Source organism: Rhinoraja longicauda, chromosome 19 (genome assembly GCF_053455715.1).
Source record: "Rhinoraja longicauda isolate Sanriku21f chromosome 19, sRhiLon1.1, whole genome shotgun sequence".
In the NCBI taxonomy this organism is placed as follows: Eukaryota; Metazoa; Chordata; class Chondrichthyes; order Rajiformes; family Arhynchobatidae; genus Rhinoraja; species Rhinoraja longicauda.
In genome coordinates this window covers 15,582,250-15,602,051 of record NC_135971.1, presented here as the reverse complement: position 1 = coordinate 15,602,051, position 19,802 = coordinate 15,582,250, and the positions used below count along the sequence as shown (strand labels likewise).

Here is a 19,802-nt window from a genome sequence, read left to right as displayed (position 1 = left end):
TGGTTCTGGACTGCCCCAACACCGGGAACATGTTTCCTGCATCCGGCGTGTCCAATCCCTTCATAATTTTATGTGTTTCTATAAGGCACGGTAGTGCAGCGGTAGAGTTGCTGCTTTACAGCGAAAGCAGCTCCGGAGACTCAGGTTCGATCCTGACTACGGGTGCTGTACTGTAAGGAGTTTGTACGTTCTCCCCGTGACCTGCGTGGGTTTTCTCCGAGATCTTCGGTTTCCTCCCACACTCCAAAGACGTACGGGTATGTAGGTTAATTTGACTGGGTAAATGTAAAAAATTGTCCCTAGTGTGTGTAGGATAGTGTTAATGTGCGGGGATCGCTGGGCGGCGCGGACTTGGTGGGCCGAAAACGCCTGTTTCCGCGCTGTATATATATGATATGATATGATATGAAGACCTCCGCTCATCCTTCTAAATCCCAGTGAATACCAGCCCTGCAGCTCCATTCTTTCATCATATGACAGTCCCGCCATCCCGGGAATTAACCTCGTGAACATGCGCTGCACTCCCTCAATAGGAAGACAGCTCATTCCATGTACCTACCACCCTTTGTATAAAAAAAAGTGACCCCTCACGTTCCTGTGAAATCTTTCCCCAGTCTCACCTTAAATCTATGTCCTCTGGTTCTTGATTCCCCGAATCTGAGTAAAGGACTCTGTACCTCTACCCTAGCTATTCCACTCAGGATCGTATACATCATCATAAGGTGACACCTCATCCTCTTGCGCTCCAAGGAATAAAGTCCGAGCCTGTTCAACCTCTCCCTATTGCTCAGGCCCTCAAGTCCTGGCAACATCTTTGTGAAACTTCTCTGTAATCGGACTTCCGGTTGAACGAGCCACGAGATGGCAGATTAGGGTAAGAGCTCCTGACATTTTGAGTTAATATTTACCCACTACAACTCGAATATTTCCAAAACTTTTGTTGCAGTTTCGTAAATATTGTGGGTCAGGATTATGCCTAGAGGAAAGAGTAAAAAGTCGACGCAGATGGAGTTTTTTGATGGTGAGGGGGAAGGGCCTAGCCGAGCCTCCTCAGCTAGCAGTGCAAGGGTGGACGATGATAAGCAAATGCACCCAGATAAGGAACGAGAGAGAGCGGACCTCAGCCTCATATTGAAAGAGTTGAGAGAGTTTAGAAAGGACAATAGTGAGCAGCTGAACGGAATTCGGGAAGAAATTACTAAGACGAACACCAGAATCGGGGAGGCGGAAGAGAGGATTGATGCGGCTGAAAACAGGCTACAGGTGGCAGAGGACGTGGTGACGGAGCTGCTGCAACTCCAAATATACCTAGATGCCAAATTGACGGATATAGAGAGCCGCTCCAGACGTGAAAATATCCAAATTCATGGAGTTAAAGAGGGAGCAGAGGAGAACTCCCCGTCAATGGTGGATTTTGTGGAAAGTTTGTTGCGGGAAGGACTGGGGCTCCCGGCCGCCTTTAAATGACGGGTAGAGAGAGCGCACCGAGCTCTGATGTCGAAGCCGCCCGGGGATGCCCGACCGAGGTCCATGGTGGCCAAGTTGTCAAGTTACAGGATGAAAGAGGAGCTGCTTAGACTGGCCTGGCAGCATAGAGGATTTCAATACCTCGAGAAGAGAGTTAACCTGGATCACGATTATGCGCCAGATGTGTTAAAAAAACGGAGGGAATACACTGAAGCGAAAAGAATCCTGAAGGAGAAGAAAATCAGATTTCAAACTCCATTTCCGGCCAAGTTAAGAGTTTTCTACCAGGAGGGAACAGTGGTATATGGATCGGCGGAGGAGGCGACGGAGGATATGGCGAAGAGGGGACTCCCGGTGTCGGTCATCAAACACCCGGAGTCCCTTTTGGAGCGGATCCAGCATCTCACTTGGCGTAGTGCCGGGAGACCGGGGAACCGGGAGAGAACGGTCAGGAAAGTGGATTTCAAGGAAAAGTTACAGGCTTTTAGACGCCAGGACTCGGGATAATGACTGAACCGAAAGGTTTGAATGGCAGAGGTGACCAAAGGAAGCGGGTGAGTCGAGTTTTGATGTTGGGGAGTTTCAGGACCCGTCTCCCATCGGAGGACAGACTTTAAGGCCTTGTTTTTACTCGTTACATTAAACGAGCATGGTATAGGCTATGAACACGGATATTACGTATATTTCGGGTGGACTCTTCTAACCGGGTAGCCGGATAGATGGACAGCTTTGGAACGGAAGAGCCACCGTTAGAAGACGGCCCTCTCCCACCTGTCAGGGGGAGAGGCAACACCTCAAAGCCCTCTCACCATCAGGGCTTTAATAGGGTCAAAATCAGGACCCCACAGTTGGAAGTCCGTTTATTTACTTTAGTGTTATTATTGTGTTTTTGTTTTGTAGTTGTTTTTTGGGGGCTGTTTCGTGCATGGATACTGGAGCTGGTATGGTTTATATACTTTTATTTCTTCTACTTATTGGACACTAAATGCAAGCAGTTAAAATAGTAACTTATAATGTGAATGGCCTTATCAATCCTATTAAGAGAAGCAAGATATTAACCAAAATAAAGAGAGATAGAGTCGAGGTGGCCTTTCTACAAGAAACACACCTGTCTGAAACAGAGCATGCTAAACTAAAACGACTGGGCTTTAAACATCAGTACTCCTCATCATATAGTGCTGGTCATAGGAGGGGGGTGGCAATATTAATGTAGGTTATGTAGGTTAATTGACTGGGTAAATGTATGTAGGTTAATTGACTGGGTAAATGTAAAAATTGTCCCTAGTGGGTGTAGGATAGTGTTAATGTGCGGGGATCGCTGGGCGGCGCGGACTTGGTGGGCCGAAAAAGCCTGTTTCCGCGCTGTATATATATGATATGATTAATCTCTAGCAATATAAGTTTTGATCCCACCTTTGAAAAGAGAGATCCAGAGGGGAGATATATCTGCATGAGAGGTAATTTAGGCGGCTCATTGGTTACTCTGTTTAATATTTACGCTCCTCCCAACTTGGATTGGAAATGTTTTAAACAAGTGTTTGATTTGATAATATCTGAAACCCAGGGAGTATTAATCTGTGGGGGGGATCTTAATGTTAGATTAAATCCTAAACTGGACTCTTCAAATGTTCATATAGCTCAGCCGAAATTGATAAATAAAAAAATTAATTTGGCAATGATATTGGATTAATTGATGTATGGAGAGAACTAAATTTGTCAAAACGAGACTACACATATTTTTCTAATCCACATTTGGCATATTCTCGGATTGATTATTTTCTTACCTTTGGAAAAGACCTTCATAGGGTTGTAAGCTGCGAGGTGGGGAGCATGGACCTTTCAGATCATAGTCCTGTGTATTTAAAACTACTTCTTGATCGGTATCAAAGAGACACTTTATGGAGATTAAATACATATGTACTGACTCATATGAAAGAACAGATTAAGAACGATATTACAGAGTATCTGGAACTAAATGACAATGACGAAGTTTCACCTCTGATACTGTGGGATGCATGTAAAGCGGTGCTTCGGGGCAAGATAATAGGATACAGTGCTCACATAAAGAAAGCTAGACATGAAAAGTTAGATCGGCTGCAAGTGGAACTGAAACAACTGGAACAAAACCATAAGGATACAAATGATCAAAAAATCCGAGAACTACTTGTGAAGAAGAAGAATGAAATAAATGATATTTATACAAAAGATATAGAAAAAAAGTTGATTTTTGTAAAACAGAAATATTATGATGGGGGAGGAAAAGCCAGTAAATTATTAGCCTATAAACTAAAAAAAACAACAGGCAGAGAATACAATTCATAAAATAAAACACCCTGTAAATAATTTTACACACTATAAATTGAAGGAAATACAAAATTGTTTTGATATATATTTCAAAAGATTATATTTACAACCTCAAATCAGTGGGGAGAAAATGGAGGATTTCTTTAATGAGATTCATTTGCCAAAATTGACCAGTGAACAGAGTAAGTCCCTTGTAGCTGAAATAACAGAGAAAGAAGTTAGGTCTGCTATAGTACATCTTAAACCAAATAAGGCCCCGGGCCCAGACGGGTTCCCTTCAGAATGGTACCGGGTAATGGTGGACTCATTGGTCCCTACGTTACAACGCACTTTCAATTGGGTTCTCAAAGAGAACGTAATACCCCCCTCCTGGAAGGAGGCAGTAATCTCATTGATTCCGAAAGAGGGAAAAGATAAATCTGTATGCAGTAATTTTAGGCCAGTGAGCGTACTCAACCAGGATTACAAAAATTTTACTCACATACTAGCCAAACGATTAGAGTGTTTGCTACCACAAATTATTAGCCTGGATCAGACAGGGTTTGTTCGAGGGAGACAAACCCAAGACAACATTAGAAGGACATTGCACATAATTGACCACATAACAAAATTTAACTTAGAAGCAGTCCTAGTTGGGTTAGATGCTGAAAAAGCTTTTGATTGTGTAAATTAGTCTTTTTTGCTTAGAGCTTTAGATAGATTTGGATTTCACAATACTTTTATTAAAACAATACAGGCTCTTTATGATAGCCCAAGTGCAAGAATTAAAATTAAAGGAGTAGTTTCAAAACCATTTTTGCTAGAAAGAGGAACAAGACAGGGATGTCCAATCAGCCCCCTTTTATTTGCGGTTTTTATCGAACCTTTGAGTCAGTGGATTATCCAGAATAATAATATCAAAGGAATAGTAATGAAAGGAGGGGAACAAAAGATTTCTTTATTTGCCGATGACGTATTCGTGTATTTGTCAGACCCTGAACAGTCTTTGTTACAGTTATTTTATGTTTTGGAATGATATGGATCCTTCTCTGGCTATAAGTTAAATGTTATAAAAACACAAATTCTTAGTTTCAAATATAGCCCCTCAGTAAAAGTAAGAGAAAAGTTTAACTTGAGGTGGGATGCTGAATCCATGAGATATCTGGGAATAAACATTCCAATAGATCTGACTAAACTGCACTTGCTTAACTACCTCCCATTGAACAATAAGATCAGGGAAGACATTAGGAGGTGGGACCTAATACCTTATCTTAATTTTGGATCTCGTATTGAATCGGTCAAAATGGTTATGTTACCGAGGCTGTTGTATCTCTTTCAATCACTTCCACTAGATATATCAGACCAACAATTTCAAGAATGGGATAAACAAATCTCGAGGTATATTTGGCAGGGACAAAGACCAAAAATCAGATACCAGGGGTTACAACAGACCAAAAATAAAGGTGGGGTTGCACTCCCGTGCTTGAAAGACTATTATGCAGCTGCTCAGCGGAGAACATTAATTCATTGGTGCAACCCCGACTATTGTGCTAGATGGAAGGAGATTGAGATTGCTATAACAGAGGAATTTCCGATTCAGGCTGCAATCGGAGATAAGGAGTTAACAAATAAGTTAATTAATTTGGGAAACTCATGGATTCGATTGTCACTTAAGGTATGGAATAAGGTCGTTACCCAAAATCATCTGAGGGATGCTGTGAAGGTTTTGAGATGGTGCACGTTTGATCCAGATTTTGTACCAAAAAGACAGGACACTAGTTTTAAAAGATGGAGTTTTCAAGGTTTGACATCATATTGCACATTTTTACATAAGGGATCTATGAACAGCTTTGAGAATCTGAAGAGGCAATTTGGTTTGAATAATGATGATTTCTATAGATACCTTCAAATTCGCCATTATATAGATCAAATACAAAAGGAATGTGCAGAAGTAAAATGGGATAATATTTTGTTAAATGTATTTATTGATGCTTACCATGGAGGCTCAAAACAGAAAACCATCTCAAAGTTATACAAGGGTTTACGGCAGAGAAAAGGCAACTCACTGTATGTAAAACAGAAATGGGAAAGGAAACATTTTTTATATGGATATTCCATTTAAATTTGAGTTTTTATATTTTGGTGCTTTACCAGTACAAAATGCTTCTATTAAAGATAAGTATCTTTTCCAGATCTTAAGTGCTGCCAGCAGGAAGCTATTACTGGGAAGTGGTTGAAACCTGGAAAACCTAATGTGGATGACTGGATTAACATTGTATATGATATTTTTATAATGGAAAGGATAACCTTTGCTTTAAGATTGCAACAGGGAATATTTTTGAAAAGGTGGGAAAAATGGATGTTGTACATTATGCCCGTACGGCCATCATTTGTTTAAAGCGGATCTTTGTATCCTACTTCCGTGTCCTATCTCATTTTCCTTGATTTCATACCGCTCCAGAAGTAGTGATGAAATATTATAGAGGTATACCCCAAATGTTGGTTTTAGTTGGGGGTTTTTTTGTGTGTAGTTAAGTTTTGGATATGATCAAATGTCCAGTAAGTCATTACCCATCCTTGTAGTGCTTCCAATACCTGTGGTATGATTTATTTTGGGATATGCAGTATTTGTTAACTACGGAGGGTTTAAGGTGAATGAGAATGTGTATCATTGTGGAATGTATGGAACTGGAAAATCAAAATCAAAATAGAATTATAAAAAAAAAAAAGAAACTTCTCTGTAATCTTTCCAGTTTAACGACATGTATACATGAATGACACACAACATTCTACAAGAAGGACTGTGCGAAAAAGCGAGACTTTTATTCTGCAAATTCTGCAGGGGCATTGTAACTGTTCGTGCCAGCCCCAAACTGTGGTCCCAAATCGCCCCTTCCAGTTTTTAATCGTGTGATTTTTCTATTAACACAAGTTTGCTAGGAATGCAACTATTACATTACAGCAGGAATGTATATTTTAAATTAGTTTATTAATATAAACTGCAGATTCTGTTTCTAATATTGCAGCCATTTCAATGACAATTTTAATGTTCTTTTAAATATGTTTGTGGATTTTGTTTGAATTATTCATTGGATGCAAAGACACAATTGGACACAATCCGAGACTGTGGAACAGCATCCCTCTCCCCATCAGAACTGCCCCCACCATCGACTCCTTTAAGTCCAGGCTCAAAACCTGTTTCTACTACCCAGTGTTTGAGGCCCTCTTAGGGGGTGCTGTGAACTGTTTATGTATGCGCTGTTATGTTTGTGTGCCACTGTATGTTCGTTTCTTAGTACCTGAACTGATGTACAGCACTTTGGTCAACGTCAATGTGCGAGACAAATAAAATTGACTTGACTTGACACAAAACAGACATCAAAAGAGGGGTCTCGACCCAAAACATCACCCATTCCTTCCATCCGGACATGCCACCTGTCCCGCTGAGTTACTCCAGCAATTTGTGTCTATGTGTCTATGGCAAACCACCATTTGCAGTTCCTTCCTACACACAAACAGACCATTCGGCCCAATCATGCATTTCTGGTCTTCATGCTCCAGGCAAGCTTCCTCCTCAGTTTAAAACTATCGGCATAACCCCCTTTTTTGCTTTTTCCCTCGGGTGGCACAGTGGCCTACATGGTAGAGCCGCTGCCCCACAGCGCCAGATACCAGGGTTTCCATCCTGACCTCGGGTACTGTCCGTGTGGAGTTTGCACATTCTCCCCGTGACTGCGTGGGTTTCCTCCGGGTATTCCGGTTTCCTCCCATATCCCAAAGACGTGTGGGTTCGTAGGATTATTGGCTTCGGTAAAAATTGTAAATTGTCCCTAGTGATTAGCCTATTGCTAGTGAACAGGGATCACTGGTTGGCGCGGACCCGGCGGGCCGAAGTGCCTGTTTCTGCGCTGTATGTCCCCCCCGGTGTCTCGGTAGTTTTGAATTTAGTTGATTGAGTTCAGTTGTCAGGCGTGGTGCAGTGAGAAGCTTTTGTTGAGTGCTAACCAGCGGATGAGAAAGTGAGGTACCATAGAACTAGTGTGAACGGGTGATCGATGGTCGGCGTGGACGCGGTGGATTGAAGGGACTGTTTCCGTGCTGTATCTTTAAACTAAAATATATTCACTCTATTCTGTTCAACCTGAGGGAGTGGGTCACACAATCCCACTGTTCTTTGGCTAAAAAACGTTCTTTGGTTTACTTTAAGAGATACAGCGCGGAAACAGGCCCTTTGGCCCACCGTGTCCGTGCTGACCAGCGATACCTGTACATTAGCACTATCCCACACAGGGTGGCGCGGGTCTCTGATGATGCTGGCTGCCTTTCCCAGGAGCATGAGAAATCTTCCTTCGAAATCTCACCTAAAAAAAAAATCAGAGCAAATGGAGCAGCAACAAAGCAGAAGCAACAGGGCAGCGCAGTGACACAAGTAGTGCTGCTGTCTCCTAGTTCTGGTGAGCGGGTTCCATCCTGACCTCGGGCGCTGCCCGTGTGGTTCACGCCTTCTCCCGGTGACTGCGTCCGATTCCTTCCACGTCCACAATACACACTGGTTCTATGGTCAATCGGCGACTGTAAATTATCCCTTTGAAAGTGGGTGGTGGGCGGATGAATGGGAATTAAAGGGCACGTGAGAAGGAAAAGGCAGCAGGGAATTGTATTGGGGGAAGAGGATTGATGGGTTATAAGATTCACTCTCTGCACTCGTCCTCCCCGCCCTCTCCCTCCCCCCTCCCGAAACCTCACGAAATTCCCCTCCCCGTCCCGGATAAAGACTCCGGGAGACATGATCTCCCCCGGTCCCGGGGCCGCGCTGCCCGAGTCTTCCCCCGACCGCCGGGGACTCTCTGATTCTCTGCTTCTCCCCCCAGTCTCCGTCACCCTGGATGTGGGAACAGCAGGTCCGGGGCTCGAGGTGTCTCAGGATCGGAAGAGGGTGAGATGGACCGAGACCCGGAGGAGTCTCCTTGCACCAGGAAGAGGTTTACAGGCAGTGCGTGTGTGCTGGGATCAGAGGGATTCACATCGGGGAGACATTACTGGGAGGTGGAGGTGGCGGGGAGTCGGGGCTGGAGTCTGGGAGTCGCGCAGAGTATGTGGAGAGGAAGAGACAGGTCGCACCGACCCCGGAGACTGGAGTCTGGAGTATCTAGCGGGGGCTGGGTAATGGGTCTGATGCACTCGCCTACCCTCCATCCCGTCTCCCCGCCCGTCCCATCCCCGGGAGGGTGGCAGTTTGTCTCAGTTACGAGTCACGGAGTCATAGAGTGACACAGTGTGGAAACTGGCCCTTCGGCCCAACTTGTCCACACCGGCCAACCTGTCCCAGCTACACTAGTCTCATCTGCCTGCGCTTGGTCCATATCCCTCGAAACCTGTCCTATCCATGTACCTGTCTAACTGTTTCTTAAATATTGGGATAGTCCCAGCCTCAACCACCACATCTGGCAGCTTGTCCATACACCCGCCATCCTTTTGTGTGAAAAGGTTACGCCTCAGATTCCTATTAAATCTTTTCCCCTTCAACTTGAACCTATGCCCTCTGGTCCTCGATTCTCCTACTCTGGGCAAGAGACTGTGCAACTTCCCGATCTATTGCTCCCATGATTTTGCACACCTCTATAAGATCACCCCTCTTCCTCCTGTGCTTCAAGGAATAGAGACCAAGCCGACTTAACCTCTCCCTTTTGCTCACACCCTCGAGTCCTGGCAACATCCTCGTAAATCTTCTCTGAATCCTTTCAAGCTTGACAATTTCTTTCCAATAACATGGTGCCCAGAACTGAACACAATATTCTAAATGCGGTCTCACCAACGTCTTATACAACTGCAACATGACCTCACAACTTCTATACTCTGATTGATGAAGGGCAATCTGCCAAAACCTACTTGAACTTATCCACCTGGGACTTGACCTTCAAGGAACTATGCACCTGCACTCCCAGTTCCCACTGCTCTACAACACTCTCCAGAAGCCTACCATTCAGTGTGCAGGTCCTGCCCTTGTTAGACATTCCAAAATGCAATACCTCACACTTCTCTGTATTAAATACCATCAACCATTCCTCCGCCCACCTGGCCAATCGATCCAGATCCTGCCGCAATCTTTCACAACCATCTTCACAATCTGCAAAACCACCCACTTTTGTATCATCAGCTAACTAGCTAATCGTGCCCTGTATGTTCTCATACGAATCATTGATGTAGATGACAAACAGTAATGGGCCCAGCACTGAACCCTGAGGCACACCACTGGTCACAGGCCTCCAGTCTGAGAAGCAACCTTCCACCATCACCCTCAGCTTCCTTCCATGGAGCCAATTTGCTGTCCATTCAGAGTCCGGGACAGTTTCATTTTACGACGCGGACACCAAGTCCCATCTCCACACCTTCACTGGGAATAAATTCACGGAGAAACGTTATCCTTTCTTCGGGCCTTTTGGGATGGAAACTGGCTGAGAATCTGCTCTGGTTCCGCTCCGGGTGTGTAAAAGGATCGGGTCCCGGGACCGTCGGCAGGAACGGGGCTCGGGCTGTGGGGCAGAAACCCGGTGGACAACAGGTCGGCGCTGAACGGCTCCCGTTTAATCCCCAAATTCCAGGTGGTAAAAAACCCCAGTGAGCTCGGAAATAAAACCAGGGGGAATGTAAATGTGGGAAGAGAGAAATAAACAGCAAGTGAAATCAGAGCTGTCGATCCGTTCATTTCAACGAGTTAACTGCGTCCGTCAACGGAACAGAAATACTTTTGTGAAAATATAAAGAGTGAAACAATCGCCCTTCCCTTTTATTTATTTTTTTATTATCAAAAAATATTTTATTCAAGAAATAAGTATATACAAAAGATGTTCCTTCCAAAACTCCATCCGACATTCTCAGAGGCTATACACACATTCAATGCAGATATTCAATACACCACTTACACAAAATTACCCCCTACCCTTGCCACTCATGTGGCTCAATGGCGTGGAATCTCTTCCCTTATTTGGAGGGGCGTCTCCACCACACCCTGACCCCCTCCCCCCTCCGTGTCCAGCAGCAGAAGGGCCCTAGTCTGTGGCCCTCCCCCACAGAGCCTTGGTGTTGGCTGCACCAAGCTTCAATGCGTCCCTCAGCACGTACTCCTGCAGTCTGCAGTGGGCCAGTCGGCAACATTACCAGACGGACAGCTCGCTCCGCTGGGAGGTCAACAAAGCTCGGGCAGACCAAAGAGCGTCTTTCACCCAGTTGATGACCTTCCAATAGCACTCGATGTCAGTCTCTGAATGCGTCCCTGGGAACAGTCCGTAGATCACAGAGTCCTCTGTGATGGAGCTGCTCGGAATAAATCGTGACAGGGACCCCTGCAAACCTCTCCAGACTCTCTTGGAAAATCCACACTCTGTGAAGAGGTGTGCGACCGTCTCCTCTCCGTAGCAGCCGTCCCGAGGGCAGTGTGCGCTGGTAGTGAGGTTCTGACGGTGCAAGAAGGATCTGAGTGGGAGGGCTCCCCTCACAGCCAGCCAAGCCAGATCTTGGTGCTGTTGGTGAGTTCTGGTGATGAGACATTTTGCCAGACAAGCTGGGCAGTCTGCTCTCGGAACCACGCCACAGGATCCATGGAGTCATTTCCCTGCAGTGCCTGCAGGACGTTCCGTGCTGACCACTGTCCGATGGACTTGTGGTCAAACATGTTGGTCTGGAAGAACCTTACCACGAATCACATGTTGCGGCAATGGTCCAGCTGACTGTCACAGTGCGTGGCATCTGCGCCAGGCCCATCCTTCGCAACACTGGGGACAGGTAGAACGTCAGCAGGCAGTGATACTTGGTGCCCACATGCCTTGGCTCTACGCTCCGCCTGATGCAGCCACACACGAAGGCGTCCATCAGGGTGAATGCGACGTCGGGCAAGCTTTTACCCCCATTGTCTGCCATCTTGTGCATTATGGCCCGTCGCACCCGGTCCATCCTCGACCCCCAGATGAAGCGGCGTATGAGTGGGGGAGGGGGGTCACATAACATGTGACAATAGAGTATAATTGAATCATTGAGTTGAATTCAAGTTTGCACATGAGACTGTTAAATAAAATAACAGTGTTTGCTGTAGAAGTAATGTTATTGTGCAGCCTAATGTAATGAACAATTCACGATGAGAAACACTGATGTGTTGAGTTTAAGAGAATGAAATTTACCCGCAGCTGATTGCAAATGACATCCACTTTGTGATTGACGGGGCTGAGCTCCGCCTCCCCCCAGCCGTGCCCCGACCCTTTCATTGGCCGCAGGTTCAGCAGCAGCAGTTGCGGCGGCGGCTCCACAGCTCCGCCCCCCCCCCCCCCCCCCCCCCCCGGGTCCTAAACCCGCCGCACGTTGTTGTCCAGCCTCACTTACCCCCTCTGGCAGCTTGTTGCAGACACCCACGACCTTCTGTGTGAAAATGTTCCTCAGGTTCCCATTAAATCTTGCACCTCTCACCACAAACCTGTGTCCTCTAGTTCTCGATTCCACTGCTCCTGGTAACACACTGTGCATTCACCCTGTCTATTCACCTCTTGATCTTATGCACTTCAACCTCCTGCGCTCCAATTAATAAATCCTTCCCTGCCCAACCTCTCCCTTTCGCTCTGACCCTCAAATCCTGGCACCATCTTCGTGAATCCACTCTGCAGTTGTTTCCAGCATTTTACCCTGCCTTGCACTGTCCCAAGCGCGACTCTCCGCTTCCGTCTATATTCAGGACAGTTTAATGTGTAACTGACCCCTCCCTGTGGTAGAGAGCGGGGGAACCCTCCATAGTTTCCGCGGGTGGATTTGTCTCCTTCCTTTAAAATGGTCGTAACGATGGTGACCCTCGGGTGCTCTGGCCGGCGCTCCTCTTCCCAGAGGAAGGCAGACATTGATGGTGAAACTCACCAGCGCCTTCAGTGCACCTGCACAACCTTTGGCCGTCTGAGGAGAAGATTGTTTGAAGATCAGGACACAATTCGCAAGTCCTCAATCATTTTGTCACACACCTTCTGTCTTTTCATCTCTGGCCTTTGTCCAACCGTCTGACTATCAACTCCCTCTCCCCCCTCAACTGTGTCAACCTATTGCCAGCCAGGCTTTGTCCTGCCCCCTTCCTCCCATCGTTATTCCATCTCCCACCCCCTACAATCAATCTGAAGAAGGGTCCCGACCCGAAACATCAGCTGTCCATGTTCTTCAGATGTGCTGTTTGACCCACAGACTTACTCCAGCACTTTATACTTTTTTTTGGTTATCCTGCATCTGCAGTTCCTTGTTTCTGCATCTTCACGTTGAACATTTGCGTCAGATTTACATTCATTCCTCTAGACGGCGGCGTGCGCAGTGGACATGCGTTTTGAACCAGGAAGTGCCAGAGTTTAAAAAATGGCTTCGAAAGACAGGTTCGAGAGTTGGACCGAGGAGGCAGTTTGTCCCATCTGCCTGGATTTCTTCACCGATCCGGTGTCACTGGAGTGTGGGCACAACTTCTGCCGCTCCTGTATCACACAGAGTTGGGACAGGGAGGGGAGAAACTCCTGCCCGGAATGTAGAGAGGTGTTTACAGACCGCACCCTCAGGGTGAGTCGGGCCTTGGCGAGACTGGCTGAGAAAGCTCGAACACTGAGCCTGAGTCGGACAGAGAAGGAAAGTAAACTTCACTGCGAGGAACATCAGGAAGAACTGAAGCTGTTTTGTGAAACTGACAAGAAGCTGATCTGTGTGGTTTGTGCAGGTGGGCGGGAACACAGAGATCACCGCTTCATTCTGATAGATGAAGCTGTTGAAAACTACAAGGTAAAAGTAAACCGATTTTGATCGCATCATTGTTTAATTCCGTCTTTATTGTCTAACGCTTTTATTCTCCGATTTTCAAAAACAATCGCAGGGGCAGGTTAAAGCTTCCATCCAGTCTCTCACAAAAGATAAATCAGAGATCCAGCAAATGGAGCAGCAACAGAAGGAGAAGATTTCTGGAGTTCTGGTAAGGCTTTTAAGTTTCGATTTCCTTATCTTGTGCAGGTTTGATCCCTGTGACGTGTGTAATAACAGGGCAGCGCGGTGACACAAGTAGTGCTGCTGTCTCCTAGTTCTGGTGACCGGTTTCGATCCTGACCTCGGGTGCTGCATAGAAAATAGGTGCAGGAGTAGGCCGTTCGGCCCTTCGAGCCACCACCGTCATTCAATATGATCATGGCATACCCTTTATTCTTAAACTATAACCCCTGGTTCTGGACTCCCCCAACATCGGGAACATTTTTCCTGCATCTAGCCTCTCCAATCCCTAAAGAATTTTACATGTTTCTATAAGATCCTATCTCATCTTTCTAAATTCCAGTGAATACGAGCCCAGTCGACCCATTCAGAATCAGTCTGAAGAGGGTCTCGACCCAAAACGTCACCCATTCCCTCTCTCCTAGATGCTGCCTAACCTGCTGAGTTACTCCAGCATTTGTGATACATTCTTTCATCATATGTCTGTTCCGCCATCCCGGTAATTAACCTGATGAACCTACACTGCACTCCCACAATAGCAAGAATGTCCTTCCTTAAATTAGGAGATCAAAAGAGCACACAATTTTCCAGGTGTGGTCTCAACAGGACCCTGCACAACTGCAGTAGGACCTCCTTGCTCCTAAACTCCAATCCTCTCACAATGAAGGCCAACATGCCATTAGTTTTCTTCACTGCCTGCTGTACGTGCATGCTTACTTTCATTGACTGATGTACAAGGACACCCAGGTCTCATTGCACCTCCACTTTTCCTAATCTGACACCATTCAGATAATAATCTGCCTTCTTGTTCTTGCCACCAAAGTGGATAACGTCACATTTATTCACATTTTACTGCATCTGCCCACTCACCCAACCTGTCCAACTTACCCTGCAGCCTCACAGCATCCTCCTCGCAGCTCACACTGCCGCCCAGCTTTGTAGCATCCGCAAACTTGGAGATGTTACATTTAATTCCCTCGTCTAAATCATTATTATATATTGTAAATAACTGCGGTCCCAGCAATGAGCCTTGCGGCACCCCACTAGGGGGTGGTGGGCGGATAAATGGGAATTAATGGGCACTTGAAAAGGAATAGGCAGCTGAGAATTGCATTAGGGGTAGAGGATTGATGGGTTATCAGATTACCCTCACAACACTTCAGAAGCATTTAGACAAACTATTGAATTGCCAAAGCAAATAAAAATGCACGGGACAAATGTCACCGTCAACCTCTGAGGGAAACACAATCAGTGACATTACATATTGATCTTCACCTTTCATTTGACAGGAACAGTCACACAACCTTCAGTCCAAGATCGCATCCCAGTTTGCTGAACTGCACCAGATTCTCACTGATAAAGAGCAGCGCGTACAGGCAGATATCCGGGAGGAAGAGAAGAGGATTCTGAATAGAATGAAGACAAATCTTGGAGAGATCGAAGAGAATTTAAAATCTATTCAGGAGGAACTCTCTAAGTTGCAGCAGCAGATGGATCAAAAGGACAGTGTGGTGTTTCTGAAGGTGAGGGGTTACACCACAGTCTGGCGAAGTGAAAGTGCAGTCACAAAATGGAGGGGGATATTTCAAAAATACATGCTACATTTACCAGTAATTCAGAACTGGGTAAATGTTTCATCTGTTCCAGCTGTTGTTCCCAAACTAATTGGCCTCCCGCATAATCTATGGGATCTCAGGACTGCCTGGCCTGAATGTAGAGAGGTGTTTGTATTCTGTGGAGTTGAGACGGGTGATCCTATATCTGATCCCAAGGGCCACGAATGAGCAGAGGACAGTAAATCTCTGGGATTCTCCAACCAAGAGACTCTGAGAGGTTTAACCTATTAGACGTATTTATACCAGAGGAAGATAAATTTTCGAAAATTCGGGGATATGAAATCAAAGGGAATGGGACAAGGCGGAGGAGTTTGTTCCTGGGCTAGATTAGCCATGACCACATTGTGGGGATTAACATTGAAATCTAGAATGTGGCGCACACAGCAGATTGGACATCTATATCCGGTTCCCATCAGCAGTGGGCGGTCACCTTGGGGGAATTTGCTCTGTTTGTTTTACCCGCCTTTGTTCACCATAGAATTACATCCCATTCTACATAATAGACCAGGCCATTCGCCACATCCTATCCAGTCAGGATTTCTGCTCCACTCAACATCCCTCCCATCTACTCACCACACCCGGTAACAATACCCCAAATTCCATGAGTGCTCACGTGTTTATCCCGCTTGCCCTTAAATGTATCTCTGCTGTTGTCTTCATTCCCTCCAATGCTAGCGAGGTCCATGTTCTCATGACTGCATTCCTTTCGGTATTTGTTGTAGACCAGGTTACATTTCAGGTTTGATTTTTGCTCTCCCATCGATTAGAGATATTATTTCATCCTCACCCATTTAAATCCACCGATAAATTAAATCCTATCTCATCATTCCTGACATTTTCTCCAGATAAAATCCCACGACCTGCCCAGTCTTTGCATTGAGCTCCATCCTCTCATGAACATTCCTTGTGCTTTTCCCCATCGTTCTATGTCTCGACGGTAATGTCCACTTTCTATCTGCATGGCAGCGGAGATAAGAGTTGGGAAATGGGAATTATCAGAGGGTTGTAGAAATGTGGAGAAATTCCCGCTGTCGGGATGAGGACGGTCCATCTCAGTCAATTGAGATTTGTGTTTTATTTTTTTCAGGGGGAAGCTGGTCGCAAGCGAAGGTAGGACATGCTCTTGACGGAAACATTGTAAGTTTTCGTGGAACAGTTCAAAACATTTCTAATGCTGTTGATAACCGGCTGTTAAATATTCGCAGGGTTCGTGATGAAGCCAAACCACTGTCGGTGGTAGAGGAGGCCTTGCCGATTGAAAAGTTTCATTGCCCTGTTTCATTCAACACAACATTTAAAGAAACATCTGATGACTTCAAGCAAGGTAAAGCTTATAACTTTTCCATTGTTCTTGTTTCTGACATCTTGAAGTAAGATGTGTACGAAAGAACTGCAGTTGCAGGTTTAAATCGAAAGTAGACACAAAATGTTGGAGTGACTCAGCGGGACAGGCAGCATCTCAGTCGAGAAGGAATGGGTGATGTTTCAGGTCTGGACCCTTCTTCAGTCTGAAGAAGGGTCTCGACCTGAAACGTCAACCATTCCTTCTCTCCAGAGCTGCTCCTGTTGTAGTCCGTGGCCTATTAGAAAAAACAGGCAGACAACCGAATTCGTTTAACCTCTTTATTCTACTCACCCAGTTGGGAGAGAGTCTAGAAACCGAAGCGTTTAGAAACGCTTAGGAAGCCAGTGTAGTCTCTCTCCCCGAATGCTAACAATTACACACATTTTATACCCGTAATACATGTGCCAGTACATTTCCGTTGCTACCTTATATGGCAAGTTTTACAATGTCCTATAAATCTTTATGTGCCCTTTAGGACCCCTATGTCCTCCGTGTCCTGTGTGACCTACATGTCCTCGGTATTCCCAGGACCAAAGAGCAGGTTATATGGCCAAATGTTCCCCATAACCATCAAAGAGTGGTTAACCATCAAAACCTTAAAGCCAGTTGCCCATATCAAAGGATACACTTAGCCATAAACCGCGCTTCCATGCTGACAACAGGATGTCCTGGCAACATAATAGAGCTGGAGCTTTCACACCCCTTTTACACCCCTGCAATAAAACCCACATGGCTACATTCGTAATGTGAGCCCTTACATTCCCCTCTTTGATTATGCTATAATCACAGTCTTTTAAAGTGGCCAATTGACAAATATTTGGCATATACATGGGCCGAAGCAATAACAGATTAACAGAATCACAACAATTAACGCAATGATACTGCCATAATGGAGAATCGGTCCCCACAAATATCCTAAACCAAACCAATCCCATCCTGAAGCATTAATTCGATCTTGGGCTAAATCTGCCCCTATTTTCCTAGTCAAGCCAAGTCAATTTTATTTGTATAGCAGATTTAAAAACAACCCACATTGACCAAAGCGCTGTACACCAGTTCAGGTACTAAGAACAAACATACAATGGCACACAAACATAACAGCACATACATAAACAGTTCACAGCGCCCCCTCAGAGGGCTCAAACGCTAAACACTCTTTCTATAACCTCCTTCACATGCCCCGCGATATTGGTAATATTGGAGGATACATCTGGTACAAATGTACAACATTCCTGCCCTATCATAGCACAGGTACCCCCTTTCTCGGCTAGCAGGAAATCTAGGGCCATACGATTCTGGAGAGCGACAAGACGCAGGGCCATCATTTCAGTTGTTAGCTGTCCTATTTGTTCCTGAGTCTCGTACAGTCCATCAGCGGTACAATTTGCTAATTGTTCCAGGGCACTAGCTAAGTTTCTAATTTCAGTTCCTGCCCGAGCGGTTCCCCATCGTGGGAATATTATCCACCAAAAATCTCTCAAACTCCGATACAGCTCGTTTAGAGCGCCACTCTGGATGTTGTAGAGGATGATTTATAATTCGTAAATGTGGGATTACAAAAGCTAGATAACAGCACCCTGTCCAGGTCTCATAAGATCCCTGATGATACTGTGGCGAAAGTCCTGGTAACCAGACATATGCCCAGCTCCCACATATTAAGTAAATCCCATTAAGAGGTCTTGGGGGAACTGCAGTACTGATATGGGTGCATGTGCTGAATCCCACAGACAGACCAACTTCATTTGGTCTAGATCCCATTCTACAGAAACAGGTTGTATTTATTGGTGTTTCTGGAGAGTCATGAGGAGAATTAACTTGTATCCGGGGCCAATTCTCCTGTGTTTGATTAAGATAGGGTCTCAAGGACCACCCATTAAAACATTGACATCCACAGTCATCTGATTGGTTGTCATAATCCGTACACCAATTATTGGGGCCAGGGCTCTGTGAGTGATTCAAAAAGAACCGGGCAGACCTGACTTCACTCGGAGTGAAGGGGACCAGGTAAAGAGGCATCATGCTTTTTCCATGAGTTGAAACCTGGGGCGCACACCCAACAGGCAGACCGTTCCACCTGTGTAGCATATGTCTGACATAAAGAGAGGAAACGATTGGTTCGCCGGAGATCCGAGGTTCGTCCTTCTATCTGACTACCGAGGGTCAATATAATCCACAATCCCATCTTAGCCTCATGTTGTCCCGTGGTTTCTGGGCGTCTCGGACCTGAGAATGCTAGACTGATAAAGATTGGGTTAATAATTTCATATATTCAATTAAACGCTCATCCAGGTCGTACAGTTCATGGAGGTTGATGCACCCCTTTTCCTCTGCCCCCCAAGGGGTTCGGAGTGGTTTCCCGTATAATACCTCAGCTGGGGTTAAACCTGTAGTAGAGTGTGGGGTTATACGCATAGAGAATAATGCCATCGGCAGGACTTGGACCCAATTTAATTTAGTCTCCTCTTGGAGTTTGACCAATTTATTTTTCAGTGTGCCATTTGCACGTTCCACTATACCTGCAGCCTGTGGATGGTGTACGCAGTGGAACTGCTGGCGGATATTCAACTGTTTGCACATTTCCTCATTAACTTTAGCTGTGAAATGGGGTCCATTGTCCGAGCTTAATGTACATGGTAATCCAAACCGTGGTACTATTTCCCTTAATAAAACTGCTGCCGTGGTGGTAGCTGTATTATTAGTCGTTGGCACCACTTCAATCCATCGGCTAAACACATCAACAATAACTAAACAATATTTATAACTATGTACACGTGGCAATAGACAATAGACAATAGGTGCAGGAGTAGGCCATTCAGCCCTTCGAGCCAGCACCGCCATTCAATGTGATCATGGCTGATCACTCTCAATCAGTACCCCGTTCCTGCCTTCTCCCCATACCCCCTCACTCCGCTATCCTTAAGAGCTCTATCCAGCTCTCTCTTGAAAGCATCCAACGAACTGGCCTCCACTGCCTTCTGAGGCAGAGAATTCCACAGATTCACAACTCTCTGACTAAAAAAGTTCTTCCTCAGCTCCGTTCTAAATGGCCTACCCCTTATTCTTAAACTGTGGCCCCTTGTTCTGGACTCTCCCAACATTGGAAACAT

The 19,802-nt window shown here is 45.6% G+C and overlaps 1 protein-coding gene across 1 annotated transcript in view; it reads left to right on the top strand.

Moving 5' to 3' along the window:
• The window catches only part of LOC144603152 (zinc-binding protein A33-like), a 52,575-nt gene that overhangs the window by 27,217 nt on the left and 5,556 nt on the right, over window positions 1-19,802 (top strand). The window contains exons 2-5 of the mRNA XM_078416312.1: window positions 13,628-13,723; window positions 15,024-15,257; window positions 16,438-16,460; window positions 16,556-16,674. Coding sequence (XP_078272438.1) covers window positions 13,628-13,723; window positions 15,024-15,257; window positions 16,438-16,460; window positions 16,556-16,674 — 472 coding nt within the window. The remainder of the gene's footprint in view (window positions 1-13,627; window positions 13,724-15,023; window positions 15,258-16,437; window positions 16,461-16,555; window positions 16,675-19,802) is intronic.